Source organism: Melampsora larici-populina, assembly GCF_000204055.1.
Source record: "Melampsora larici-populina 98AG31 unplaced genomic scaffold MELLAscaffold_35, whole genome shotgun sequence".
NCBI lineage: Eukaryota > Fungi > Basidiomycota > Pucciniomycetes > Pucciniales > Melampsoraceae > Melampsora > Melampsora laricis-populina.
Genome location: NW_006768799.1, coordinates 658,099 through 682,450, shown reverse-complemented (window position 1 = coordinate 682,450; position 24,352 = coordinate 658,099). Strand labels below are relative to the sequence as shown.

Genomic DNA, 24,352 nt, shown 5'->3' with positions numbered 1-24,352 from the left:
CATCTTTCTGAGCCTCATGGGCAATGCCAGCCTGGCTCTTTAAATGTGCACAAAGTAGATATCAAAGGTTGAATAATCCTTACAAAATGTATGTTTAAAAAGCTTGTTGCTATAACTAAAGCTTATAAACTTATTTTTCAATGCTTTGTAAAGTAACTAAAAAATTATAAGTGGTGCTTATAATTGTCTTAGGTGCAGAATGGGTCACACTGCCTGATACTAATCAAGGTGCTGTACACTTGACGGTCTTCTAAGGCAAATATGAGGATCATAAGCTGGCTATAGGTTACAAAAAGGAAACAGGAGACTATTTACAACATCACTTAAATAATAAGAAAACCATCAAGTGATAGAGCAATAGCCAGTTAAAGAAAAAAGGGTGTCCTTGATGAGAAAGAAGATGTGACAAAGTGTTCTAAATGACAAGAATTATAAATAAGTCATCCTTCATAAGAAAGATGAAGAAAAAAGTATTATGATATAAAATACTAATTCAAGGATGAATTGTGGTAAAAGTGGTATGGTAAAATATTGAGATCATTCCTCTTTCCTGGAAGGAAATCAACATTGCTTACATATTGATACACATGTCTCTTTCTGACCTAGCACATCAGGGTCTTTTTGTGTGCGGTCATAAGGGTTCATATCTGGTAAGCTGAAACCAGTAACATTGTGCCTTGTGTCAGATTAATATTACTTCTTGGCAATGGGGTCTTGGCTCCTTTGAGCTTGGTTGCTGTTTTCCCAGTGGGTCCTTTCCAACTAAATTTCCTGACAATGGTAGTAATGTAAAATTCTCCTCATGGCTGACAGGCAAGTTGATGCAAAGCCATCTTTGGGATCTATCTCAGAGACCTTGTCAAACAATCATGCCTCTTAGGGTCATCATTTACCCATGATGTTCATGAAGGAATGTGAGGGAAGTGTGCTCAAAACAAAGTACATGGATCTTTTTGCACTTCTAAAACATCGAAGAGCTCACAATCTTTTTTGCAGACACTTTGAGACAGATTCATGAGCAGTGAGAGTATCACAGATAACAACTGGCTGATGTACTACAATCTTGTAGACTCACAGTATCTTCAAAATGATGGGAGCTTGGAGCTGGGGTATTTGATTGACCATGTTTGTAAAATATGCCCTGCTGTCATAGAGCATCACACCAATCATGAAAAGGATTATAGAAAGAGCTGGTAATTCTAGTAATTCCCCAAATAGTAGAGATGTATGATATCGCCAATGATAATTGAGGTTTTCTCATGTTTTTTTTTCATTCCTCAATAATTTGGATGTTATGTTAAACTTGAGCTCTTTGTAATGCTTCTGTGTCTGAATAGAACCTTTTGGGATTGGTATTTTCAAGGTTTTATACTGTGCAGAAGAATTTTTCCCATTGCATGGAGTATCTCTTTCACCCATCTGTATAATTTTCAGTTTTTATTCTGGGCGCAAGATTTTTTTCACCAATCCTTTGCCCAGGCTGTCAAGATACAGATGGGCAATGGATTTGCAAAGCCCAAAATGGTGGCCAGTAGGCGGCAAGAAGCAAGACCTCAAATATATGATCATATTGATGTTTTGAGGAAAAACCTAACTGACCTGTGACTTTAGTCTGCACACAACCAATGCTAAGATATGTATGTGCAATTTGCTTCATGATGACGGCTTATCATCTTCACACGCAGCAGCGGACAATCTTGCGGCAAGGCAAGCAACAGTTTCAACTTTCGACTCTCAAATCCAAGTCCAATACTGAAAACCCTGATTAGTGATGAAGGCTTGTACTTATACTTAAGTCCTACCGTCTACGTACTGGTTTCACGCCACGCAAATCACGATCACACAGCACTGAGCAGTCCTTTGCTTGTCAAGACGCTTCGGAGCATGCAGCAAAGGGATATATGGAGTCTATAAGGTAAGTTTTCGTAGAGAAACGCACGTCGAGTTCCCGCATTGCATGTACCATCTACGCCGGACAGTGTCATCGCAAGTATTTGCCGCTTCTACAAACCTTGCGCGATTTTGCACGTAAAACTCGCGCGAATGGCGGGGATCGACTTACTCGCGCTTTACGCAAGAAACGACTTGTGTTTCTGATCGGTGTGTACGTGGTAGTAGAGCAGAGTTTGATTCGCAAATTGAAATAGTGCTCGATGTAATCTCCTGAGGACCAGCAGACAAATCACAATGATATGGAGCTATTATCTATCACGCTACCTACTTTTTTTAATATTCCCCTCAGTTTCGTCTCCGCCTCTAGAGTTAGCCCTCCAATGGACTAATCAGAAAGGCGCCATACTGGAAAATGGAGTCTATGAGAGCTCTCTTGAGAAGTACAGTCTCGATACGTACGAGGAGGGAGAAATTGGCGTGCTTTCAACATACGGAAGCTCCGTGATTAAGAGACTACATACATTTTGGGAGTCCCTGATTCAAAAAATGAGCCCTCAGCCTGAAACCTCAATGGCCTGGCCAAGATACTACCATATTGCGTCAGAAGCTCTTCAGTCATTCTCGGTGCCTGAAGCTAAGAAGTTGGCCAGAACCGTCCTGGCATTGGGACCCGAATTTTCTCATTATCGCAATCATCCTGAACTCTCTGAAGAAAAAATCAGGTTGATAATCAATCTTACTCGTCATGTCCTTCAAAATGATTCGCTTATGGCAGCAGAGAGGATTTGGGCTTTTGGGATTTTTTTACACCTTAAACGTCAAATTAAAGCAGATAAAATTGAACCAATCCCCACAATCTGGGAAGAAAAAGGCATGAACAGACCGCGCGAAGAATATCTATCATTTTTTCTGAAAGGTTATATTTTTGAATTTTTGTATACAGGCATTTCCGTCGCTGATATCAAGTATCATGTTTCTTGCCCATATCCATATCCCAAATCAAAGGCAAGGATGTAGAGGAATTGGTTCAAGAGATGTGGTCAGGATTTCCTTCACAAGTTGAGCCTGGAGACCGCGGTAAGTGAAGCGACTGATTGATGGGTGCCTTTTACTAACCACGATCTTGCCAACATAGTTATTCAGGAAGCGATACAAAGGGAGTCATCCATACACCTCATAAAAAATCAAGAAAAAGCGGTGTCTCATCAGCCATCAACCCAACTACAGACTCTTCTTCTTGATTTTATGAATTTAGAGACTCCAATCAGTTCCGACAAGGCTTCGATATTACTTGAAAGGATTTGGCGCCAACTTGATGAACGCGTCAAGCAGAAAGAGATCTTGAGTGCGCTTGATGAGACCAAAAATTTGGTCCGCTTGTTAATGCATTTAGAGGAGTACAACCACGCAAGCAGTGTCAAGTTTGAGAGATCAATGAAAGAACTCTTGATGACAAACGAAAAACTTTGGGATACGATTTTCCATACTGACATAGTTCTCCAGCTTGAGGACGAGAGATTACTTCCTGAATTCAAGACCATCTTGAGGGATTTTACGAATACAGTCGGAATGGACAGACAACAACTTTTCAAGGTCTTGGGCGTCTTACACCATCAACCGGTATCGTCGTCTCAACTTGCAAGATTTTTCAGAGTGGTCAACTTGGTATTTAGGAGAAATCCAGGGGTTTATGATATGCTGGATCTTGCTCTCAACCAGCATCCAGAAATGATCTCAGCTCTCTCAGAGATGACACTCAGATATGGTCATGGAAACGTGAACCCGCATTGGCCTGGCTCAGATGATCTCCGGTACTTGATTTTCAGGAAACGTGAGCTTCTCTGAACAATGCCTTCGCTGTTTTGATGCTGATTAATTTATGTATATGTCTCTTGAAACCAAATTCAGAGGAAGATCAAATGGCATCGGATCTCAGAAACAGACTCGCTAAAATTTTGATTCACCAAGGGATACTTTCAGAAGTTGAAACTGGGAGACGGTTAGAAGAAATGAAATGGGACTTTTGCGGATCAAGAAAAAAATCTGTGACTCGAACTTTATATACTATCTTCAACAAGATCTTGACTAACCCTGATTTTGAGCGAGACTCAGATCTGATGGAATACATTTTGTACCTCATTTCACTAAAGAATGATGATGCAAAGCTTTATCGCCATCTAATCAATAAAGAAAGTGGAGTATTCGAAAGACTATTGAAAGCAGTTTCCAAATTTTCTCAAGCTCCCTCTTGGAATAAGCAAGGGACGCTAGACGAGTTTGAAATCGCTCTTAAACGGCTTGAAAAGGTGACGCTAAGTCCTTTTAGCTCAGTTAATAAGGGCTCCTTGATTGATGGTTGACCAAGAAAACATCGGTTTCTCAGATTCTCATGCGCGTTACTACAACAACCCGTAGAAACTTGGGCTGAGCAGTGAAGCTATGATAGCCTCAAAGATCTATCAGATATTACCATACTTCGTCATTGTGGATACACAGTTTTTATCTTTCAACTGATCTGATCTTGAATCTTGTTGGATAGTACAATGTTTATAACTTTTCATTTATTGTTGAATTGAAAAAGGATGGCAAAATTTTCATTGATTGTAAAATGTTGGGAGGAGTCGTGTCCCAAGGCTTGACAAGACAGATTGAATTCTATTCCATTTGATTGGAGGTGAGTATGATGTATATACCATCTACATTACCAATCTCCCTTTAGACACGCACTAGCTTAGTTGGGCATCAAGCACGGCACTTTCAATACTTTCTTTTTCTTTGCTCTTGGGTCATTACATTGGACTACTGTACAATACTTTCTACATATGATCCTACAGTGACTCATTTCACACTTGATACTGAAGCCCCTGATTTTGCGGATGTATATATTCTGAGATTATTTGGTAGAACTGTGGATCAAAAGTACATATGGTGTCTTGAATGGATAGTGAATTACTTGCTGGTCTTGGGAGGAAACCCAAATTTGGTTAATTCTGAGTAGAAACATCATTCTGGAGGATCTATGTGGAGTGCAATGTTAAATGGCCAGAATGACCATTTTGTGCGAGACATGTTGTTAGATCATGATGCCATTTCAAGCCATCACATGAGCTATTTATCCGAAGCATAATTTCTATACCTACATACAAGGACTGTGATGAGATATATCCTGCCCTAATCCTAACCACAACCTTAATCCTAATCCTAATCCTAACACCTAACCAGTTTGTACCATTGCTGAACACTCAGTCACTTTGTTTTTAGAATCCATCAAGTCCCATTTAATCAGCATTCCAATAATCAATTTTATCAATGCAAGTAGCAATACTTTACTCCCAGGTCCTTGGAATGGTATTGTCAATTTTGATCTAGTATCAAGTAAAGTATCTGAAAACCAATACTTTATCCAGCAGTTGATGGAGAAGTAATGGTCAAATATTTGTCCCATTTAGGCTTAGATACTCAGTATGGTATTGGTAGTGTGGCACAAAGACCAATACAGTATTGAGTATAGTAACAGTATCACTTCAAGATATTTTACTCAAGGTAAGTCCTTTTGTGGTTTTTGATACCATATGAAGTATTGTATTGGTGAACCAATACTTTACTGCCTATCAATTTTTACGGTACAGTCAAACCTCTGCAACCCGGTCCTCGAAAATTGGTTAACCTCTGATATGTGGTCAAATTTTGGTCCACCAAGTTGGGTTTTCAGCAGGGAGTTTGACTCCAAAATCCGATAACCTCTGCTATCTGGTCCAAAAGGCGTCCACCAAACCCACCAGATTTCAGAGGTTTGACTGTATTGTGTTTTTGATATTTTACCGGGTATTTCCAATGCAACCCAGTAAAGTAACAGTGGCAGCATTGCTATGATGACCTAGCCTCAACTGGATATGATTGCTGAGGTAGATTCAACCTGCCAAACAGAATATCATGTGTGTTCTCAAATGGCCGCAAGCACTGGGAAATTAGTATCTATCAATTGGATTTAGAAGCAATAGTACAATGAAAGCATCTGGTGGCAGGCGCCAGAGGGTGATGTTCCAGACTTACTGGTACTATAAAATTTGCCCATATGTAGATACTATTGAATCAATCAGGTTGTGATTTGATTAATGAAAGCTAAGGAAGAGTAAAAAAATGATAGCTTTTTTAGTGGTCCCAGAGCTTACACAGGGTGCACTGTAGTCCATTATTTCTGGCAGGGAGATGCTAGGGGAAGCAAAAGGAAGTGAAAGGCCAAGAATGTGAAAGGTCCTAGTGGTGGGATGTGACACACCTGAAACTTAGAGAGAGACAGAATTTGGGAATGAAAAACCTCCCCTCTTCCTCCATCTGCTCTTCTCCTTATAAAGATCTTGCTTGTCAATCAGTTATATACACAGTAATTTCCTGTATGATTCCTTCTCTATTACTCTTTAGCTGCAAGGGGATCTTCAAGGCTGATAATTTGCCCACAACAGCTCTACTTCCCTATGTGAAACTATCCACAAAATAATATTTAAGAAGAACTGTGGACATGGTACCCACAGGCATCCATCATATATTGGATGCAGGTGACAAGATTGTGCAGCTGGGAGCCATTTCCTTGGATGGATGCTTTAGGCAAACACACCTGCAATACTGGGTTTGTATCAGAGTGGCCCTGCTCAATCCACATTCCCATACCTAGTATTGGGGTTGTAGTACCAGGCCTAAAATACAATCCACTAGGCAATTGAGGTGATCATGTGATAAAAAATTTGCTCTATACATTGTTGCCCTCAACATAATACTGGAGATACACTTGACTGGTTCAGATTAATGAAATGAAAATCACTCTAAAGAATGAAATATTGGAGGTTCAACTCAGCAGTCATAAAAATTCAATGAATTGTAGCTGTAATGCTTTCAATTGACAAATATTAGTTGCATTTTCAATGTCATGAATTCCAAAACAATCAATTGTCAAAGTTAGAAAACGTCATTATTCCACTGTAAACAATAACCTTTGATTGGGCTCATGTATTAAGATTTATAAATGAGAGCAAGAATGAAATACAATTATCAATATCTGATGAATCTCTTTTGAAATTTGTGATTGTATTATGTTTTCATGCATTACATTCATGGCTTTTATTTGGGCTTTATATAAAATCAACATCCATCAATCCAAGGTCTGAAGATACAAAGGGAAGTGAAAGGCAAAAAATGAGGGGGTGATATTCAATGACAGCCAATTTTGGCTCTGTCTTTGCCATCTCACATTGATGACAGTGAGGTAGGTAGCAATCAAGAAAGTCATGAGAAACAAGACTCCAAGCACAACGGGCAAACAGGGAGAGTGGAACAAAAAGTTGTTCAGCGGGTAGTTGGCCAAAGAACTTGAAGCAAAGGACTCACCAATTGATGCAATTTACTATTTTGGAAATGGCCCAGGCATCCTCAGTGTGTGCCGCTGACGTCCGCGCGCGCCGCGCACTGACATCTAGGGGACAGCCCAAACGGGGGTGCGGATTGAAGCATACAATCTCGGACACTCCCGACGTCCTGAGGGCTACCCATGGGCTGTAGATACCCCCCGGCGTTTCTGAGGCCGCTCTGGACCATTTTACGACCCAGAGCCCCCCCATGGTGTAACTATGTTTCAAACAATCATTATCAGTTGGTCTTAACACAGATTGTGTTGAAGTTTGAGAAAGGTTTAGCGTTATCATGACTCCTTAGATCAGACAATAAGATACGAGATCCCGTAAGCGCCATACTGATTGATCGAGATGTTCCTTCAACCGGCTTTCTTAACCATACCACCTGTTCGCACCAGAACAAGGAGAATGACACGCAATTATTATCTTTCCTTCTGCCTGATTTTAATGCTCCTTCCTTTACTTGAATCTCTCCCTTATAATGAACCTCTCTTGAATTTATCTTACAAGAAACTTGCTGAACTGGATAATGACAATCCTGAAGCTCTTCTTTTAGGAACCTCTTTTACAGATTTTCAAGAGGGAAAACAGAGGGCAAATCAAGGAAGATTGTGGTCTATCCTTGATACCACAAAATCAGCACTAAAAGAATTTTTCAACCCTCAATCCAAAACACCTGGAAATAAGGCTTTAACCAGCTGGGAAGTCTGCTATGGTATATCCGCAAAGGCCATCGGATCATCCGATTCTCCTACAGTAAAAGACATGGCCAACGCTGTCCTGGAACTAGGACCTCGATTCCATCTGCATCAATATAACCCTCAGGTCGACTTGGAACACGTGAAATCTACACTCAAGCTCCACTATAATTCTCTTGAGAGCGATGCTTTAAGTACAGCGGAGAGGATTTGGTCTGTTGGGGTCCTTTCATACCTAAGATCTCGTATTCCGAAGGATAGGCATTCTGCAATTCCTCTGGTCTGGACAGCCAACGACTTGATTAGGCCTCGAGGAGATTTTCTGCTGTTTTTTCTACAAGGTCGGTGACTGAGAATCTCTGAATGACTGAGGCCATGGTTAATTTGAATGTGGATGACTTTGATCAGACGAAGACTTGGGCAAAATTGCTGAGGAGATGTGGGCGGAATCCCCTTTCAAATCAGAGCCATTCGAACATAGTGAGTGACGGTTCTTTGGTGTCTTTGTCGTTTCTAATTATCTTCCATCAATCCCAGTAATTCAGGAGGTGATCCAAAGGGAGTCCATAGTGCATCATATCAAAGACCAGATAGGCACGGCCCCCGATCCTCCATCAAAAGACTTTCAGACACTCTATCTTGCGTTTATAAACTTGGAAACTCCGATAGATTCTGAGAAAGCTTCATCATTAATGATATTGATCAAAAATCATCTGGAACATCTAAACAGAAAAAAGAGGAATCACTTCGATGAAGAGGCAAACACGATTAGAATTTTATTACACCTCGAGGAACATCATTATGATAGCAGTGTAGAATTCAGAAGATTAACCAAATCACCAACTATCCTGGCAAAAGTACTGCAGAGTGATATAAGTTTCCAAATTGCAGGCACACTACCTCCGCGACTCAGTAGTTTTTTGAGAGAATTACTCAACACAAACACCGTCAATATTCATCATATCACACAGGTCTTGGAAATCTTAAAACATGAACAAATATCGACTCCACAATTAGGAAGATTATTTAGAGTACTAAACTTAGTATTCAAGAGAGACCGGGCGATGTATAGAGTCTTCAGTATCCGACTGGATGAATACACTGAATTGATTCCAAAACTCTCCGAGATGTTACTGAAATATCGTCATGGTCGGATGAAAACACAAGGGTTTGCATGGGGAACTGTAGAGTATTTTGTCTTGAATAAAAGTAGGTCAATTTGAAAGGTCACCTATATGGGTGATACCAACCACTCATGGCCATTTGTTTTGGTAAAAAGACACAGATCAACTAGCAGAGAAGTATAGAAATCTTCCTAGAAATGCGTTGGTATCCAATTCAGAGCGCGAGACCGCTAGAGATTTCAAAAATTCGCGTGGACTGTCCAGAGAACGCGTTGTTGATAGTATGTTGAAAACACTGGAGCATTGGGGGCAAGTGGGGATGGGCGGGATGGGAGGAGCGTAGCCGTATTGCCACTTTTTTGAAACGTGGCACTTCTTACAGCGTTCTGTGATACTTTCTTACATTTTTCATTGCAAAAGGCGCTTGTCCAGTAGGCTATGTGTCTGGATGGAGTTTGAGGTGGCTCAATTATCAGAGGATTTGCCAACTTGAATAGTGTCAGGGTGGTTTGATCTCATTAGAATGATTGTTTAGTGCTTCTAGCATTTTATAAGACCCTTTATGTATGTATACCCAGCATTGTAGTAGATCGAACTTTTTCCATTGTCTTTATGCCATGTGTTTGTCTGATCATGAGCTTCCAACCCCGAGTATAGGCATGTGGGGGAGTGTGGGCTGCCAAGAATTAAATCTTATCAATCGCTCTTGCCCCTTGTAACCAAGCAAGACAATTGCTTCCAAGTGCACCATCTCAGCCCATTAGGATTGTTTGGTGATGATTAGAGAGCATGGGCCTCCCAATCACAAGTCTAATGAAGAAATCAAACGCTTCTATTTTTCGAATATATACACCAATGCAGAGAAAAGGGATGTCAATGAGAAAAAAATAAATGTCTACACACTCACAGGTACTCCTGATCTATCTATGCTTTACAACACAACACTCAATAGAGAGATTATAAAAATATGAGAGAGACAGAATGTGGTTTATAAACATTGCACATCACTAAAGATTATAAGTAGAAGGGACCAGTTGGCATTGGATACCCCTCCAAAATGGTAAAACAAAAGGCAACAGATGGAGCATTGGATCAAGGGGTTGAAGTTTTCAAATATTAGGCATCAATCTAAGAACAGTATTACACATTTCAGCTTGCTTGTATGATTTTGAGAGTCAACATCAAAGCGACTTACTGATCATAACGGAGCATTGAATCGACCTCACTAACAGCGATCCCAGCCATCTGTCTAGCCTCAAGCCAGAACCAAAGCTGTTGAAAAGAATCCTCAAGATTAGATCAGGCAAATTTACTTCTCAATTAAAGAAGAAAAAGAACGTACCTTGAGCATACTACCAATCCCTTTTGTCGAGACCCCCTCTCGAATACTTTCTATACTACCCAAACTCCTCAAAATCGGGATAGCACTTTGAAACAAATCCATATCAGGATTTAATCTTCTTCCAATCCCTTCTAATAACAAAATCGAAAGAATAGTATTGATAAAATCTGCCTCTAATTTGACATGATGTTCTCGTACAGAATGTAAAACTGAAATCAAAACATCACTAATCTTAATTTTCGACAGACTAAAAGTCTGTGATTTGACTTGTAAAGCGAGGTGTTGAATTTTAAGTGCAAAGGTTTCTTCATCAATTACCAAGTCTGGAGTTCTACACCGTTCAACCATTAATTTTCCAGCCCGATATCCATCGAAATTGGCTATAGCTTCAAACAACGCTAAAAAGTTCTTTCGGTTTGTATCAGACAAAGAGGTTATAAGGCCGGAATCGATGAAGATCAATTCTAATTGATATCCTTCACGATCTAGAGCTTCAAGTTTCTTGATCCATTCTGTATGATCATGTGATACACTCTTCAACTCGTGCACTACTGCTCTGGTTAATTCTTCATCTTCTTCTCCCGCATCCGGTTCAGCTTGGTTTGTGTATTTTCGCCATATTGAACGGAGGACAGATTGGGTTGTGGGTTTGTAAAATTTGATCATGATATTACCGGGATGAAGATCAGCATGAACAAAGTTGTCGATCAAAAGCATATGCTGTGATCAAAAGATGGAAATTTTGACTCAGTAGACGGATTTGTGATGTTCAAATGAGTAAGCACACTCACCAAAAATGCATCTAGTCCGATGTCCGAGATCCGATGATCAAAAGGACCTCCACCGTCTTTTAAGAACAACTTCAATGGTAGTGCATCCTCAAACTCTTCGACCAAGACTTCCTTCGTACTGTAACTTTTTAATGGACGTGGAAAACTGACGGTTTTCCTGTACTCGAAGAACTTTTCAAACCGTTCCAGATTGTTGGCTTCAAGCCTCAAATCGATTTGACTCTTCATCAGGTCACCAAAGACTTCAACTTCTTCCGGGAAACTCAACCATTCTGCACCAGGGAAGAAATTGATGATATTTGCAAAAAATCGCATTATCTTGAGATCCCGTGAGATTGTTTTGGAGACTCGCGGGTGTAGGATCTTGATTGCTACGGATGTCGATGGTTTGATAGATGGGGGCATGGATGCTGAGAGCTTTCGTGACAGGTTAGTTACTGTTAGTGATGGCTTATCGTCTGAATGTTTTGGTTCAAGGTAAGACAATGGGAGTAAATCGGGTTTGAGGGTTGCGCGGTAAACCTGATTGAAAACGAAGTTGATAGGTTAGTTCAGGATGTGGCGATCATATGTACCAAGACACACCTGAGCTACAGCTCCGATTCCCAAAGGTGTCTCATCGAAAGAAACAAAGATCTCATCAAAGGGTTTCCCAAACGCCTTTTCTAAGACCTTTCTTGTGTGACTCATTGGGTGAGGGCTTCCATTCGAATGCAATCTTCCAAAATTTTCACACAAAGTCTTTGGAAAGAGATCTGCACGTGATCCGGCCCATTGAGCAAGCTACAAGATACACCGAATCAACTTCCTCATTTGTCGAAAAAAATGTGTAACAGAACCTACTTTGATAAACGTAGGACCGGCAAGCTGCATCGCATGAACTAGCACATGGTACCACCAAGTTGTGGTTCGGCGTTCAGTGACTAATGATCCATCCTGTTTTCGTTTCCGTCGCTTTGCTGGATGACCAAGCTCAACAAACTCAAGCAATAAGATTGGTGAAGTAAGAAGGAGGGGTAAGAAAAGTGTAACGAGAAAGAGAAACCGTCGTGTTGTGGCTAAAGGTTCAATGAGATAGTAGTCTATCGAATCCAATAGCCGTTGAAACCATGATCGATGAAAGGGTTCAACTTCAACATCGAGGGCTGGAATGAGATCGGGTGATGATTCGAGCTGGAAGTGCGGATTGAAACTTGAATACAAATGAGAGTAAATTCCTGCTCCAGATAGCGACAGAAGAAGCCACAGAAGTGGTCGGCGACACAGGTACGATCGAACCGGGTTGAAAGATCCAGATGAAGGGCCTTTCAGCCAGAGATTGATTCTAGACGGTCGCCTTCTAGTTACGTGTATCAGAACAGAGTTGAAGATGCTCGCAATGAGTGTGTTCTGACCACGAGATGTTTCGAGAACAGGCGGTGCTCTGCAGCTTTGTCAGAGTTTAGTATCAGTTACTGTGCTTCGAAAGAATTTATCGGTATGGCCTCGTCACCTACTATAATCTGTTTTTTATCGGCCTGAACTGATCGATCGAGTGTCCAGGATGAAAGATGCTGACCCTAGACGAACAGCGTTGGATCTGGCGAGTCCTAATGACATTGAGACAGTTGACCCTCGATTGACAATGCGAGGCAAAGAGATGGTAGACCATGGTTTGCAGATGACCTCGTCGCTTGGGCTCGGACCATGGAAACTCTTTTAAATGTAGTTCAGCTTAATCTGAATAGCATTCGACAGTGATAGTGTTGAGGTTGTTGGCTTTCAGCTTCAAGTCAGGGGTCAGAGTAAAGTAGTTGAGCTCCGAGTCCAGTTGGAAATCTGGGGAGAAGTCAGCTCATACATTTATGCAGAGTGGTGTAGCAATACCACATGTAAAAGGATGTGAGTTTACCATTTTCGTAACTGCTCGTATCATCCATCTGAGCAGACCTTGAGCCTTGAACTCAAGAGGCAAGGCATACAAAGTGTCATGCCCTGTTCCGGAAGTCAAAGCTGATCTCTGACTTATAATGCGGGCAGGAAAGGGAAACTCGAGTTTACTCTCATGAACTCAACCTTCAGCCTGAAGTGCTTGTGACCTCAATGAAAATTCCGTGGGTCGAAGGAAACCTCAGCCTCATAACCAGAATTCAAGATAATTTGTAGTAGCGTACCTGCAGCCTCTTCCTTGAGTAGGGATATACTCTATTCAGCTTCCCTTAGAAAATTCATGGGAATGTTACGTGCATATCTTTTAACAGGATCAAAAGGCAAGATGACTCTGATCAAGGGAAGTGAGGGCGGAACTATCCACATTCTGACCTAGGAGGCCAAAAGCTCAAGGAAGGATTGAATTTCATAAAGGTCTGGTGAAAAGGCTCAATGGTAAAGAAGAAGACCCACAAGACCTTACTTGATTGAGCTTGCCTTCTCATTTTGACAAGGAATCATGAAATACCTTTGGGTGACTTTTGCTTTGATTCGTGATTTTTTACAGTAAAATCACCACTGCTCTGGTCACGGTGTATTTCAAGTGAAATATAATTTCAATTCAAATATCCCTTGCAAAGGGGATTCTGTTGTACAAAAACGCTCTATCTTCAAATATGTGATCAAGATGAAACTTTGAAAGAATCCTCGTAGATAATTGGAAAATGGACAACTGCATGTGTAAATTATTGTACTTTCTTTTACAACGATTTTTCTCCAGTCGATGATACAACATTCATCCCAACAGCCTGCTTCATTCATAATTTAGTCTTCAAAAATTTGTATGATCGCATCCATTCTTGACTTGAGCCGATAGTACTGGGTTAGAAATTTTGTGGCTCACCCTTGCTGATGAGGTTTAGCTTTGTGATCCATCTCTTTCCAGGATTTCTGGACCCTCTACAAAAGGGTAAAGCGCAGCCATGATTAGAGAAAGGGAATAGCAGGTTATTAAGATAAAGTAGGATAGATTACCTTTTGAAACCCATAAATAAATCTTTCAAGATCTTGCGAAGTGTAATCATTCCCTGGCTCACCCCCTGGCTTATAGAATCTTTGCAAGTCCTGAAAAGCTTGTGTGGATATTTCCTTAGGTAGCGGACGGTCCGTGGGAAAGTAAAAATCCAAAACTCCTCTCCGCTCATCCCGAAGTGATATCAATAACAGGGTATACTCCATTATTGAGTTCTGAACATCTGAATCAGAAAATTCTCCTTGGTTTGTGGAAATCTTTGCAAGTATATGCTTCAAAAGCTCAAGCAATCGTACTTTTCTGTTTGGCACTTTGTCATTGATGCTCAAGACTTGCGAGTATTCTGCCATGTAAGCTGAAGAAAAAAAACCTTTTTCAATCAGGTGATCTTGGAGCGCGTTGAAATGTTTCCACGCATTGTGTTCTCTTTCTGAAAATAGTTGAGTTTCAGGCGTAAAAGAACTCTGTTAGTATGTTGTTTTCCATGTCATATTTCAACCTGACTGACCCTGCCTTTGAAGAATACGCTGAAGTGACTTCCACTTCACGCCGGACGAGGCCCACGCCGGATTGAATTCCACTGGTCGATATGTTTTTGACATTTTCAACATTTCCGAGACCAGGTTTGGTGATCCTTCAAGTGCTTTATCAACATATTCGTACACTTTATTGTCATACGCGACCAATAAATTAAGGAGACCGTATAGCTTTTCCCAGTGGTGCTGTGTGGGGTGGTCGACAATCAGAGCGTTCAAAGCGCCCAAGACGCTGTGAAGGTTTAATTTTGTTATATCTTTGAATGGTCTGAAAGCCTTTTCCAAGTGGGGAGGTAATTTCAAAGCTTCAAGCTCAATCAAGATATCGCTTTGGAGTACCTTGGATAGACCTAAAGGTCTGAATATCAAGTCATTGAATTTCTTTTGACCCTGTTCACCATTGTATTTGACCATATGAAATAACATTCGGATCACGTTTTTCTCTTTTTGATCAGGAGGCTTTGGTTCACCACCTGAGTGACCAATGTGCCATGAAATGTATCTCGATATAAGTTCCATGAATTCTAGGGCCTGGTCAGTATGCATGGGAACATCTAACTGGATAAAGGTGCCAAAGATAGACTGGAAAGCATCGAAGGGGGGTTGATAGATCTTTGGCATCTCTCTTTCAATCGAGGCTACCACTGAAGCTCTACTTAAGGCCTCAAGAATATGGATGACTGTACTCAAAGAAAGTGTTTATTCAACTCGAATCCAAGAATGGGAAGCTTAGATAATCGACATCGCTCACAATTGTCGGTATTCCAATCCGGATCAAACCACATCTTTTCAACGACTTTGGCCACAGGTAGGTCTACGTATCATAACCCACAACAGGATGAGTTTATTAGTTAGTTTTTCAATCACAATGCAACTATTAAAAGTGATCAATCAACCTTTTAGAAAAAAGGCTTCACGCTCTCCCCTCAAAGTATCAATGCCTCTCAGCTTCTTTGAGTAATCTTTCTCTCGGTTTTTGGTCTTGGATAAGAGGCATGCAAGGACACCTGCAGCCCAAAGTCTTTCTCTATTCCCCAGATAATCACTGTGAAGGGCGACATAAGCATTCTGAATGGGAGGGATGACTTGTTGCTTGATTTCCCTCGTATCCAAGACTTTGTCTGTAAACTTGGGGCCCAAATCGCGAACTTGTTTTGCTAATTCTGAAATTGCCCAAAGCTGATCCTCTTGGTTTGCCACTTTATCAGCTACTTCGTGATACTTGGACCAGCTTGCGGCAGACGATATTTGAGGATCTGGCCCTTCACGATCCTTCCAAATCTTATCAAAACCTTTATGTAGTACCTTGAGAGACTTTTTTGGGAGTGGAGGGTTGATCCGCAAGCCAGCGAGTTTAACCCCTTTTGCAGGTAGGTGAGTGCCAGATCTTGCATCATGATGAGTGGTCAGGACAAGAGATTGACTCTCTTGCAACAGAGGGCTGATGATATCAGTCTCCTCTAAAAAGGTCAATATCGCTGGTAGAAAGAATGTGATTACGCCAAATGAGACTAAAGAACTATGTAAGAAGCTCATGTTGATGTACTTATGAAGATTTGATTACGAGGCCTGATGAAAGGAAATGTGGGGGATAATCCGGGTTGAAGATTTACTCGCGGATTGTTGATTTAAAAGGTTGCGCTTCCGGTACCGATAAATCCGTAGGCCAAAACCTCGATGACGATCTTGTGTTTAAAATCCAGCCGACAAGTTTGCTTTTGGATTTTGAGTTTTGCATCTCTACACCGTGGGTTTGCCGCGGCGCGCCGGCTACATTTTTATCACACCGCCTCCGATTGTTCAACGAGGTGAGACTCAGCTGAAGCATGATGCACCCCACCCGTTTCAAAGATCCATCCCCGCGCACGTCATATAAGGTTCTAGAACGAGAGAACGTGCCAACTCGATGAAATACATCTACTACGTAGTATTTTTTTCATCGAGCTAATGATACAAACTGTGACATACACCAAAAGGCTTGTGAAATTGTCCACAGTGATATGGATGAGCCGTGTTCCCCAGTGCTTGTAAGACCGGCCGTAGTTTAGCAAGCTGGGTATTATGCGGCTCAGACGCCAGAAACTTTCAACTGTTTGACAGAGAAATGTGAATTTTGCAATGTAGTGCCAAAATGAAATTGTGACCAGAATGCACAAGCCAAGAATTCGTGTCAAATCTTACACTTGCTCACCTTTCAATACTTCTTGTCCGTGATGATACTTTTCACGCGGTCAAAATGTCAGCTACATCTCTGGTATACTACGTGACCCACCCCTCAGCTAGCTACAAACTATGTGAGGTTGGTGTGAAGTATCTTTCAGACCCAGAAATTACAACTGCTCTGGTATTTGATTTGTGTTGGATGGTTTGGATGTGTGGCATTTTATTTTATTTTATTTACTATCAACAAAGTGTTGCATCAATTGCTTGGGATGATTATATGAAATGCACTGCACACCAAAGACTTAGACATACTGAAATTGCAATTCAAGGAATTTATGTTGGCCAAGAGAAAAGCTCTTGGAAGAAGACAGGAAACAAACAATTCAATCTGAATTGGTTTTGGTGAGGATATCTTAAACCACTAGGAAGCTGTGTGATATCTTTAAAAAAATACAACCAGACACAATATAAATCTTAATAGATTGAATCACTACCAGGACTAAAGACACTCCCAATTGGGATAATCATTCTTTTGGAATAATTAATTATTGTCATGCCCATGGATTATTGCAACAAATACATTATTCCATTTGGGAGAGCAGTTAATCCTGGCAGTGAATGCAACAAGCAGAGATCTCTGAAAGAGATTCATAACTTGTGAAGAAATCCACCAATAGATAGTAGACATCAGGACATAGGCAACACAAAAAGTCAAAATATTTGAAGCTCAATTCCATTTAACATAAGCCAAGAGCTGTTTGAGTTTAATCTCTAAGAGCATCACCAATGCGCCAGGAACTGGAAACCTGGTACAGGTGTCACAAATGGCACTTGGACACCTGTATTTCAGCTTCAGCTTCAGTAGGCAGCACCACGCAAGCTGAATGTGATCTAAGCACATCCAAATTGTCAATCAAGGGTGAGGTAATATGTGCTTGAAGGTATTGAGATAGGACACGGATGAACAAAATAGGTGAGTTTTGTTTTCTCGACGTGTCCAAATTGTGTGAAATCATGTTTTCCAAGATTTCTGGCTCAGCTAGAAACAATCAGAACAAGCTGTACATATTCCAGTTGGCGGAATAAACAAAGTCACACCCGTGGCCAACTCACTGCCAGCATTAAAGAGGTTCCCGGATGGGAATCTGGGTCCCAGGGACCAGATTCCCCTTCTGTTACTGTTACACAGCCTAAGGAATATTGCCTGAGTAGTCGTTGTGATATATGTAGTCAATTTTTCAAAATTCTTGTCACAATCTGAGCAAAATTACAACATGTATTACATGTAATTTTCCTATCCAGATGAACAGATAACTGAGCTGATGTGTATGTAGCTGATAGCTAAGGATTTACACAGATGTTTGCACATATGTAGCATATGCTTCAAGGCTCAGTTGTACAGTGCAAGATGATTTCATGACCATTTTACTCTCAATCATGTTCCCAGCCTAGGTCACTTTCCCACCTGGGAACCTCTTTAATGCTGGCAGTGACTGTGCAACTTTTTACTCGCGCTGGAGGGTGTTTTTTGGAAAATCTTTGCAAATGTAATTATGACATTACGTTTCTGTCAGAAACGTTAAGTAAACCCTATGTAAAGGTTACGTTTCCGGTGGCGCGTTGGGGATGCTCTAAGGCATTGATTGCAATCATTTGTGCTTTGTGAAAACACTTTGTCTGGGAATCCAACTTTAATTACTGAACCACTATCTTCACTGGTCCAAGAAGACATCATAGTATGGTGAAACCTACAGGGTACAGGAAACCCTAACCCCATTTTCAAATAACACTTTGATGACAAGAGTTCCTCAAACAAAGAGTTCTACTTAGAGAAGTGGTCAAGAAACAGAAGATGAAGATGTCACTATACCAAATCACAAATTTGCCACTGAATTTGGAGAATTGAGGACACATACTACATAGACAATTAAACAATATCTAGGAGGGGTCAAAATTGAAGAAAAATAATGGCTGAATCCTCTGATGCAATGCAATCGTCTTGCATATTGTTCCATATTTTTACAACCAATGTGCATATAATGTCAAAAACCATATTTTGGTACGAAACTGGCATGTATTGAGACAGTGACCTTGCAAGACCAATGAACAGTGCCCGTGGAGAAGGCCCCCAACTTCAGGGGCCCAGGGGGCCCAAAGCTCTTGCGCAAAAGTATCTAAAAAACAGTGAAATTTCTGTCCAGGCCAAATTGGAACACTGAGCCTGCCCAGCTTTCCTCATCCCCAGCAGCCAGACTCAGGCATCGACCCCAGGAGCACTGAGTCATCATTCAACTTGATCAACAGTGATGAGTGGGGGGTGCTGGGCTGTGCGGTCCTGCCATGATTGTCTCAACTGATGCTGGATCCGTCAAAACATATGCTCAACTTCAAGGCTACCGCCGGGCAAAGTTACTGGATGTTTCAAATCCAATGACTGTCTAATTACAATATTTTACCCAATACATACCTCAAAGGTAGAATCAGTCAAATTGAAAAAGATATCTCATCAGACCAATCCATTAAACTTAGCAAAGTCACACGCTCGCGCCTACTTGCAAGGCATCAAGCGAGGGACTTGTACCAAACTTGCACAAACTCCTTACTCAGGGTTGGAGGCTTTTACAGGAGAGCACCTTAAAAGGCCTCTACAGCTTTTCCCTTCAAGAAACGCTTCTCTGGACCAAAGGAAAAGATTGTTTGCTGTTCTTTTCCACGCTTTGTACATGTTTTTTTCCCTGAGGAAGTTGCTCCCCTCCTTCCTTTAAATTGTCTCAAAGTTTCTAAAAAACTTTCACCTGTAACCTGTAGCATTGTAGTGTCACTGCTGTGAGTGCTAAGTATCTTTTCTTTTTTCATTTTGTCCAAGTAACAACAGTGGCCTAGAAGCCAACTGTGACATAACAACTAATCAACAAATTTCTGTCAAATTACCTCAACATTCCATTGATACAAGTAGGATCAAGCTGATATCAGAAAAGTACAAATGAGCCATCAGTGACTGAATTTCTTCAGATCAATGTGTTTTTGCTGGAAATGATATCAGTGAGCTCATGCTTTTGAAAGAAACATTCAAGTTGTATTGACTTGGTTATCTTCAGAAAGGCATAAGTTACCTGTTTACTGCAAGTCAAAGATGGCATGTCTGCATCTGTGTTGATACTGTGCAAAGGTTTCAAAGGTGGTGTGAAGGAGGTGCAAAGGTGATATGAAAGTGGTGCAATGAAAAGCAACAAAGATAAAACAGCCAGAGCTTAAATAATTTCAAGTTTTGCCTGCAAATTTTATCAGGTTTTCTCACCGCAGTCTACCTACATATAGCTCACACATGTTACAATTACATATAGATTGCTAGAAACTTTGAGACAATTTAAAGGAAGGAGGGGAGGAACTTCCTTGGGAAAAAACATGTACAATGTGTGGAAAAGAACAGCGAACAGTCTTTTCCCTTGGTCCAGAGAACCATTGCTTGAAGGGAAAAGCTGTAGAGGCCTTTTAAGGTGCTCTCCTGCAAAAGCCTCCAACCCTGAGTAAGGAGTTTGTGCAAGTTTTGCACAAGTCCCTTGCTCGGCGCCTTGCAAGTAGGTGCAAGCCTGGGACTTCGCTAAGTTTACCAATCCATCAGCTTCTTCAAATCAAATCCATCATCATTCAATTGGTTCATTACATCTATCTTTTGATATTTATGGTTCTCAAACCTGTGCAACTCCTGTGCAAGACCAACGTGCAAGGTTTCTTGCACTGATCTTGCATTTTATTTTATTTTCACAACCCCATCATATATATCAATTTCACACATCATGCCACACCTCTTGTCTCAAAAAAAAGTCATTCAAGCATTCAAGCGACTTGCCAGTCAAGTCCACTCTTCAACTTCTATCTCTCACAGTCTAGTCCTCAGTGCAAGGCAAAAGGTCTTTAGCTGCTTGAACTCCGGTCTCTCTACCTTCTTCCAGCTACTACAGCTCCCATCAACTCAAGTGGTGTTCAATCTTGAACCTCATGTGTGTGTAACTCTCTGGACAATCTTTCAAAAACGACACAAGAGTTTGCTCAAATCATCAAGCAGCCAAGAAGACCCGCTGGCTGCGTTTAATAATCCAGCCATATGGTCACTTGTGGTCGACATGATCCAGCGCAAGCAATACTTTGAATCAAGGAGACATGGAACTCAGAGAGTACCAGACAATGTTCAATAGGATCTGAGCCTCAAGAAATGTGACCTTTTTAAACCTGGTATCTTTGCTTATCTGGGTATGATCTTGTCTAGGTGATTGTTGGACTCACCAGTATGAAACACTAGGCACAAATGAGCTTTTCCTGCTACTTAACTTTGCTTAACAAAATTGCAACCTGCAATGTATTCCAGAACAAATCCACCTTTCTGCAGGCCCCAATCAAACTTCAACTCCTGGTCACTCTGGCTAATCTTGGACTTTCTGGAATTGGGGGTGTTTTGCTGTTCTAGCTCATCTCTTTGGCATTTCATGTGAGCTCCTATGTACAACAGCAGGCGCTGCTTACTTCCAATTTTTGTTAAGGGAGTATTGAGAATTTCACGTGGAGATGTGTGGTTGCTATTGTTCAGATGGAACACAAATATCTCTCTTGGCCGTCATCTGCGGACCGTCTCAACACGCGAAAAGCTGTTGGCGCAAACACTCCTTTCAAAGGCTGTGTTGGTTTTGTTGATGGTACATTGATACCTCTTGCATTTGATCCTTCCAAATGCAAAGCGGACTATTGGACTCAAAAGTGAATGTATGCAGTTAACTCAATGCTGGTATGCAATCACGAGCGTAGGATTATGTTTGCTTGCCATGGATGGTGCGGCAGTGTCCATGACCAGCGAGTCATGCGTAATTCTTTGGTATGTTCAAATTTTGGTATGTGCTCTTTGGAATTGATTAACACTGACAACTCATTGTGTGAAATGCTTGGATGGGCACATAACATTGATTGTTTGAATGGTACATTCCAGATGTGGTCAGACCCAACAGACTTTTTTTCAGAAGGAGAGTATCTTCTGGCTGGTTCAGGGTACAGCTCAAGCTCTTTCATTATTCCTGCTTTCAAATGAGTAGGAGGGATTCTTCTCACATGCAAGAAGATGGCTTTTAACAATGTTTTGAGTGAATTGCGTGTGGCAATTGAACACTGTAATGGTATGCTTAACACAATGACAGTCTTTGCTATGATTATTGATACAGAACGAGAAGTCTGTAAAGCAACTGAATGCTTAGATCTCAGCTTGTTGTATTCTGCATAATTTCTTATTGGAACAGAACAATCAAAGTAATTTCACTTATAACATTGCAATGCCTGTGGACCCCAAAGATTCTTCTGTTTTGGACAAAATCCTACAAGATGATGATGAAGAAACACAAATGCGTGTAGTTTGATCATTTTTTGATTCTTTATAGTTTTTCCCTTGTCTTCAAAATTCTGGGAAATTGTGATTCCTTATCGAGGTTTCCAAAAGTTTCTTCTTACCTCAAAGTTCTAATTGTTGTGATTTCTTATAGTGTAACTTAAAATACTAGTAGTTATCACTTGGTTGGGATTTAAGTATGAATGGTTTCAAACCATTAACACTTCTCACAATTTAACGCAGCGAGTCACTTTCATGAACAAAGTATAAGCAAAGGTGTTTGCATTTCTAAGTCACACCCAAACAGACAAATCAAAAAGGATTGGAATTTTTTTTATGTATCAATAACAAGTATATCACAGACCAAGTTCAAAAGAAAATAGAGATCAAGTTGAAAAAAGTTATGTTATTTTTCTAATGAGCCAATTAAATCCCATGTAAGACATTCAATATTTGAGTTTTTACAGGGGTTCACCCCAAGCTGAGCCAAATACAAATTGATCAAAGTACAACTGTGTTCAATCACCCATTTTCTTATCAACCAAGCCTCAGTAAGATGACCTACCAGTCATTTTGCTTCATGAGATGGATCTTTGAGATCCCCTATGAGAGCAATTACTACCACTGCCAGCATTAAAGAGGTTCCCAGATGGGAATATGGGTCGTAGGAATCAGACAGCCTTTTGTGACTACATATATCACAATGGCGGTCTGATCCCTACAACCCATATTCCCATCTGGGAACCTCTTTAATGCTGGCAGTGTATTAGGCAGGTCAGCAGTGTTACAAAAAGATTTCAGTTTGTAATCTAAGATATGAAAGTGGATAACTTACTTCGCATTTCCTCTTTGTCCTCTTGTATTTGCTTTTTCGCTTCTTCAATGGAAAATCCCAATGCCTTGTACTTTGCTAACATAGCCAGTTTGTGATCACTTCTCGCCATGATGAGGTCTTCACAACTCTCAGCCACCTGAGATTGTGCCAGGTCCAGTTGAACTTGATCTTGCTGTAATTTGAGATTAGCCTGTTTGGCATGTTCTGCATCTTGTAAACCATCATCTCCTCCTGAAAGGTGGTGAGAGACTGTGTTGGCAAGTTTGGCCTGAGTTTTGAGCTCTTCTTGTTGTGTGTCTTGTTCGGCCTGCATGTACTTTTCCTCAAACCTCCATCGATCCTGCTCAACCTTATTTCTCTTGGCTTTTTCTTCACGTGAAGGCAGTTGAGAGGCTAAGAGGTTGTGAACATCACTCACTGAGGTTGAGGTTGACCTAGAACTTTCATTTAAATCAATATTAAGTGATCTTGCATGTTTGGCACGTCTGCCCCAAGTGCTCTGAGCTACAATATTGCTGGAGTGGTTTAAAGAAGGTGAAGCTCTTTGTTGTTGAGCAGAAGATTTAGAATCTGGATCATAAGACTGGTTGGTAAAATCCAAGTGCAGGCTGAGGTCTAAATTGTCTAAATTGTCTTGCAAAGAAGTTTTGCATTGAGATCTTTCAATTTCTCAAGTTTCATGTAATGATGATACATTGCTGATAGGCAAAAGGTTGCGTGTGTGCTTGGTTGAGGGCAGAATGTCCTCTTCCTCTAAAGTATCACCACTTTCACGCACAGATTGGGGTATGACATTAGTCCGTGTGGACATGGAAGGGTGGAGATTGTAGTAGTAAGAGCTCTTCTGGAACAAAAGCTCTGTGTCAAGAATGCATCAGTATCACATCAAAAACTGCAGGACCAGGGAGACTAAGCACATACAGTCAAACTTTGATTTTGTTGAATTCTCAATTGCCTTCCATTCTTCACTATTAGAATCATAGCCGTTTTAAAATTTCTCTTCTTGTGCTTGTTGTTTGAAATCATCCAAAATCCCTTGACCAGTTCCGTTGCAAAAGTCGTTAGCATTGGTAGAGCCTATTTCAAGGTTTTGGATTTACTTTGGAACAGTTTAGCTCAAGTCTTCCAAAAGAAGAGATCATGCCATTGACTCACCTGTGTTTCAACACCTTTCCCATCTTGGCCTGGCAAACCTTGATCAGACAAGTGCTGAGCAATTTTTTCACCAAGATCTTTTTTGCTATAGATGGTTTGCA

General features: G+C 40.8%; 4 protein-coding genes across 4 annotated transcripts; 2 read left to right on the top strand and 2 right to left on the bottom strand.

The window, feature by feature from the left end:
* Positions 1-2,187: 2,187 nt before the first annotated feature.
* Positions 2,188-4,253, top strand: MELLADRAFT_65575 (uncharacterized protein; the record flags this gene model as incomplete). The annotated part of the gene is made up of 4 exons (XM_007413238.1): positions 2,188-2,809; positions 2,899-2,970; positions 3,029-3,724; positions 3,802-4,253. 4 exons carry the CDS (start codon positions 2,188-2,190, stop codon positions 4,251-4,253), a joined length of 1,842 nt encoding a protein of 613 aa, XP_007413300.1.
* A 3,396-nt stretch (positions 4,254-7,649) lies between these two features.
* Positions 7,650-9,617, top strand: MELLADRAFT_109270 (uncharacterized protein; the record flags this gene model as incomplete). The annotated part of the gene is made up of 5 exons (XM_007413239.1): positions 7,650-8,337; positions 8,405-8,476; positions 8,534-9,205; positions 9,276-9,401; positions 9,541-9,617. The coding sequence occupies 5 exons, from the start codon at positions 7,650-7,652 to the stop codon at positions 9,615-9,617; spliced, it is 1,635 nt and encodes a 544-aa protein (XP_007413301.1).
* A 612-nt stretch (positions 9,618-10,229) lies between these two features.
* MlpUPA3 (uncharacterized protein) lies at positions 10,230-12,904 on the bottom strand (the record flags this gene model as incomplete). The annotated part of the gene is made up of 7 exons (XM_007413170.1): positions 10,230-10,248; positions 10,316-10,392; positions 10,463-11,182; positions 11,254-11,775; positions 11,839-12,036; positions 12,097-12,682; positions 12,750-12,904. The coding sequence occupies 7 exons, from the start codon at positions 12,902-12,904 to the stop codon at positions 10,230-10,232; spliced, it is 2,277 nt and encodes a 758-aa protein (XP_007413232.1).
* A 1,176-nt stretch (positions 12,905-14,080) lies between these two features.
* Positions 14,081-16,266, bottom strand: MELLADRAFT_109268 (uncharacterized protein; the record flags this gene model as incomplete). Its single annotated transcript, XM_007413169.1, has 5 exons — positions 14,081-14,121; positions 14,259-14,549; positions 14,703-15,410; positions 15,482-15,544; positions 15,627-16,266. The coding sequence occupies 5 exons, from the start codon at positions 16,264-16,266 to the stop codon at positions 14,081-14,083; spliced, it is 1,743 nt and encodes a 580-aa protein (XP_007413231.1).
* Between the last annotated feature and the right edge of the window lie 8,086 nt (positions 16,267-24,352).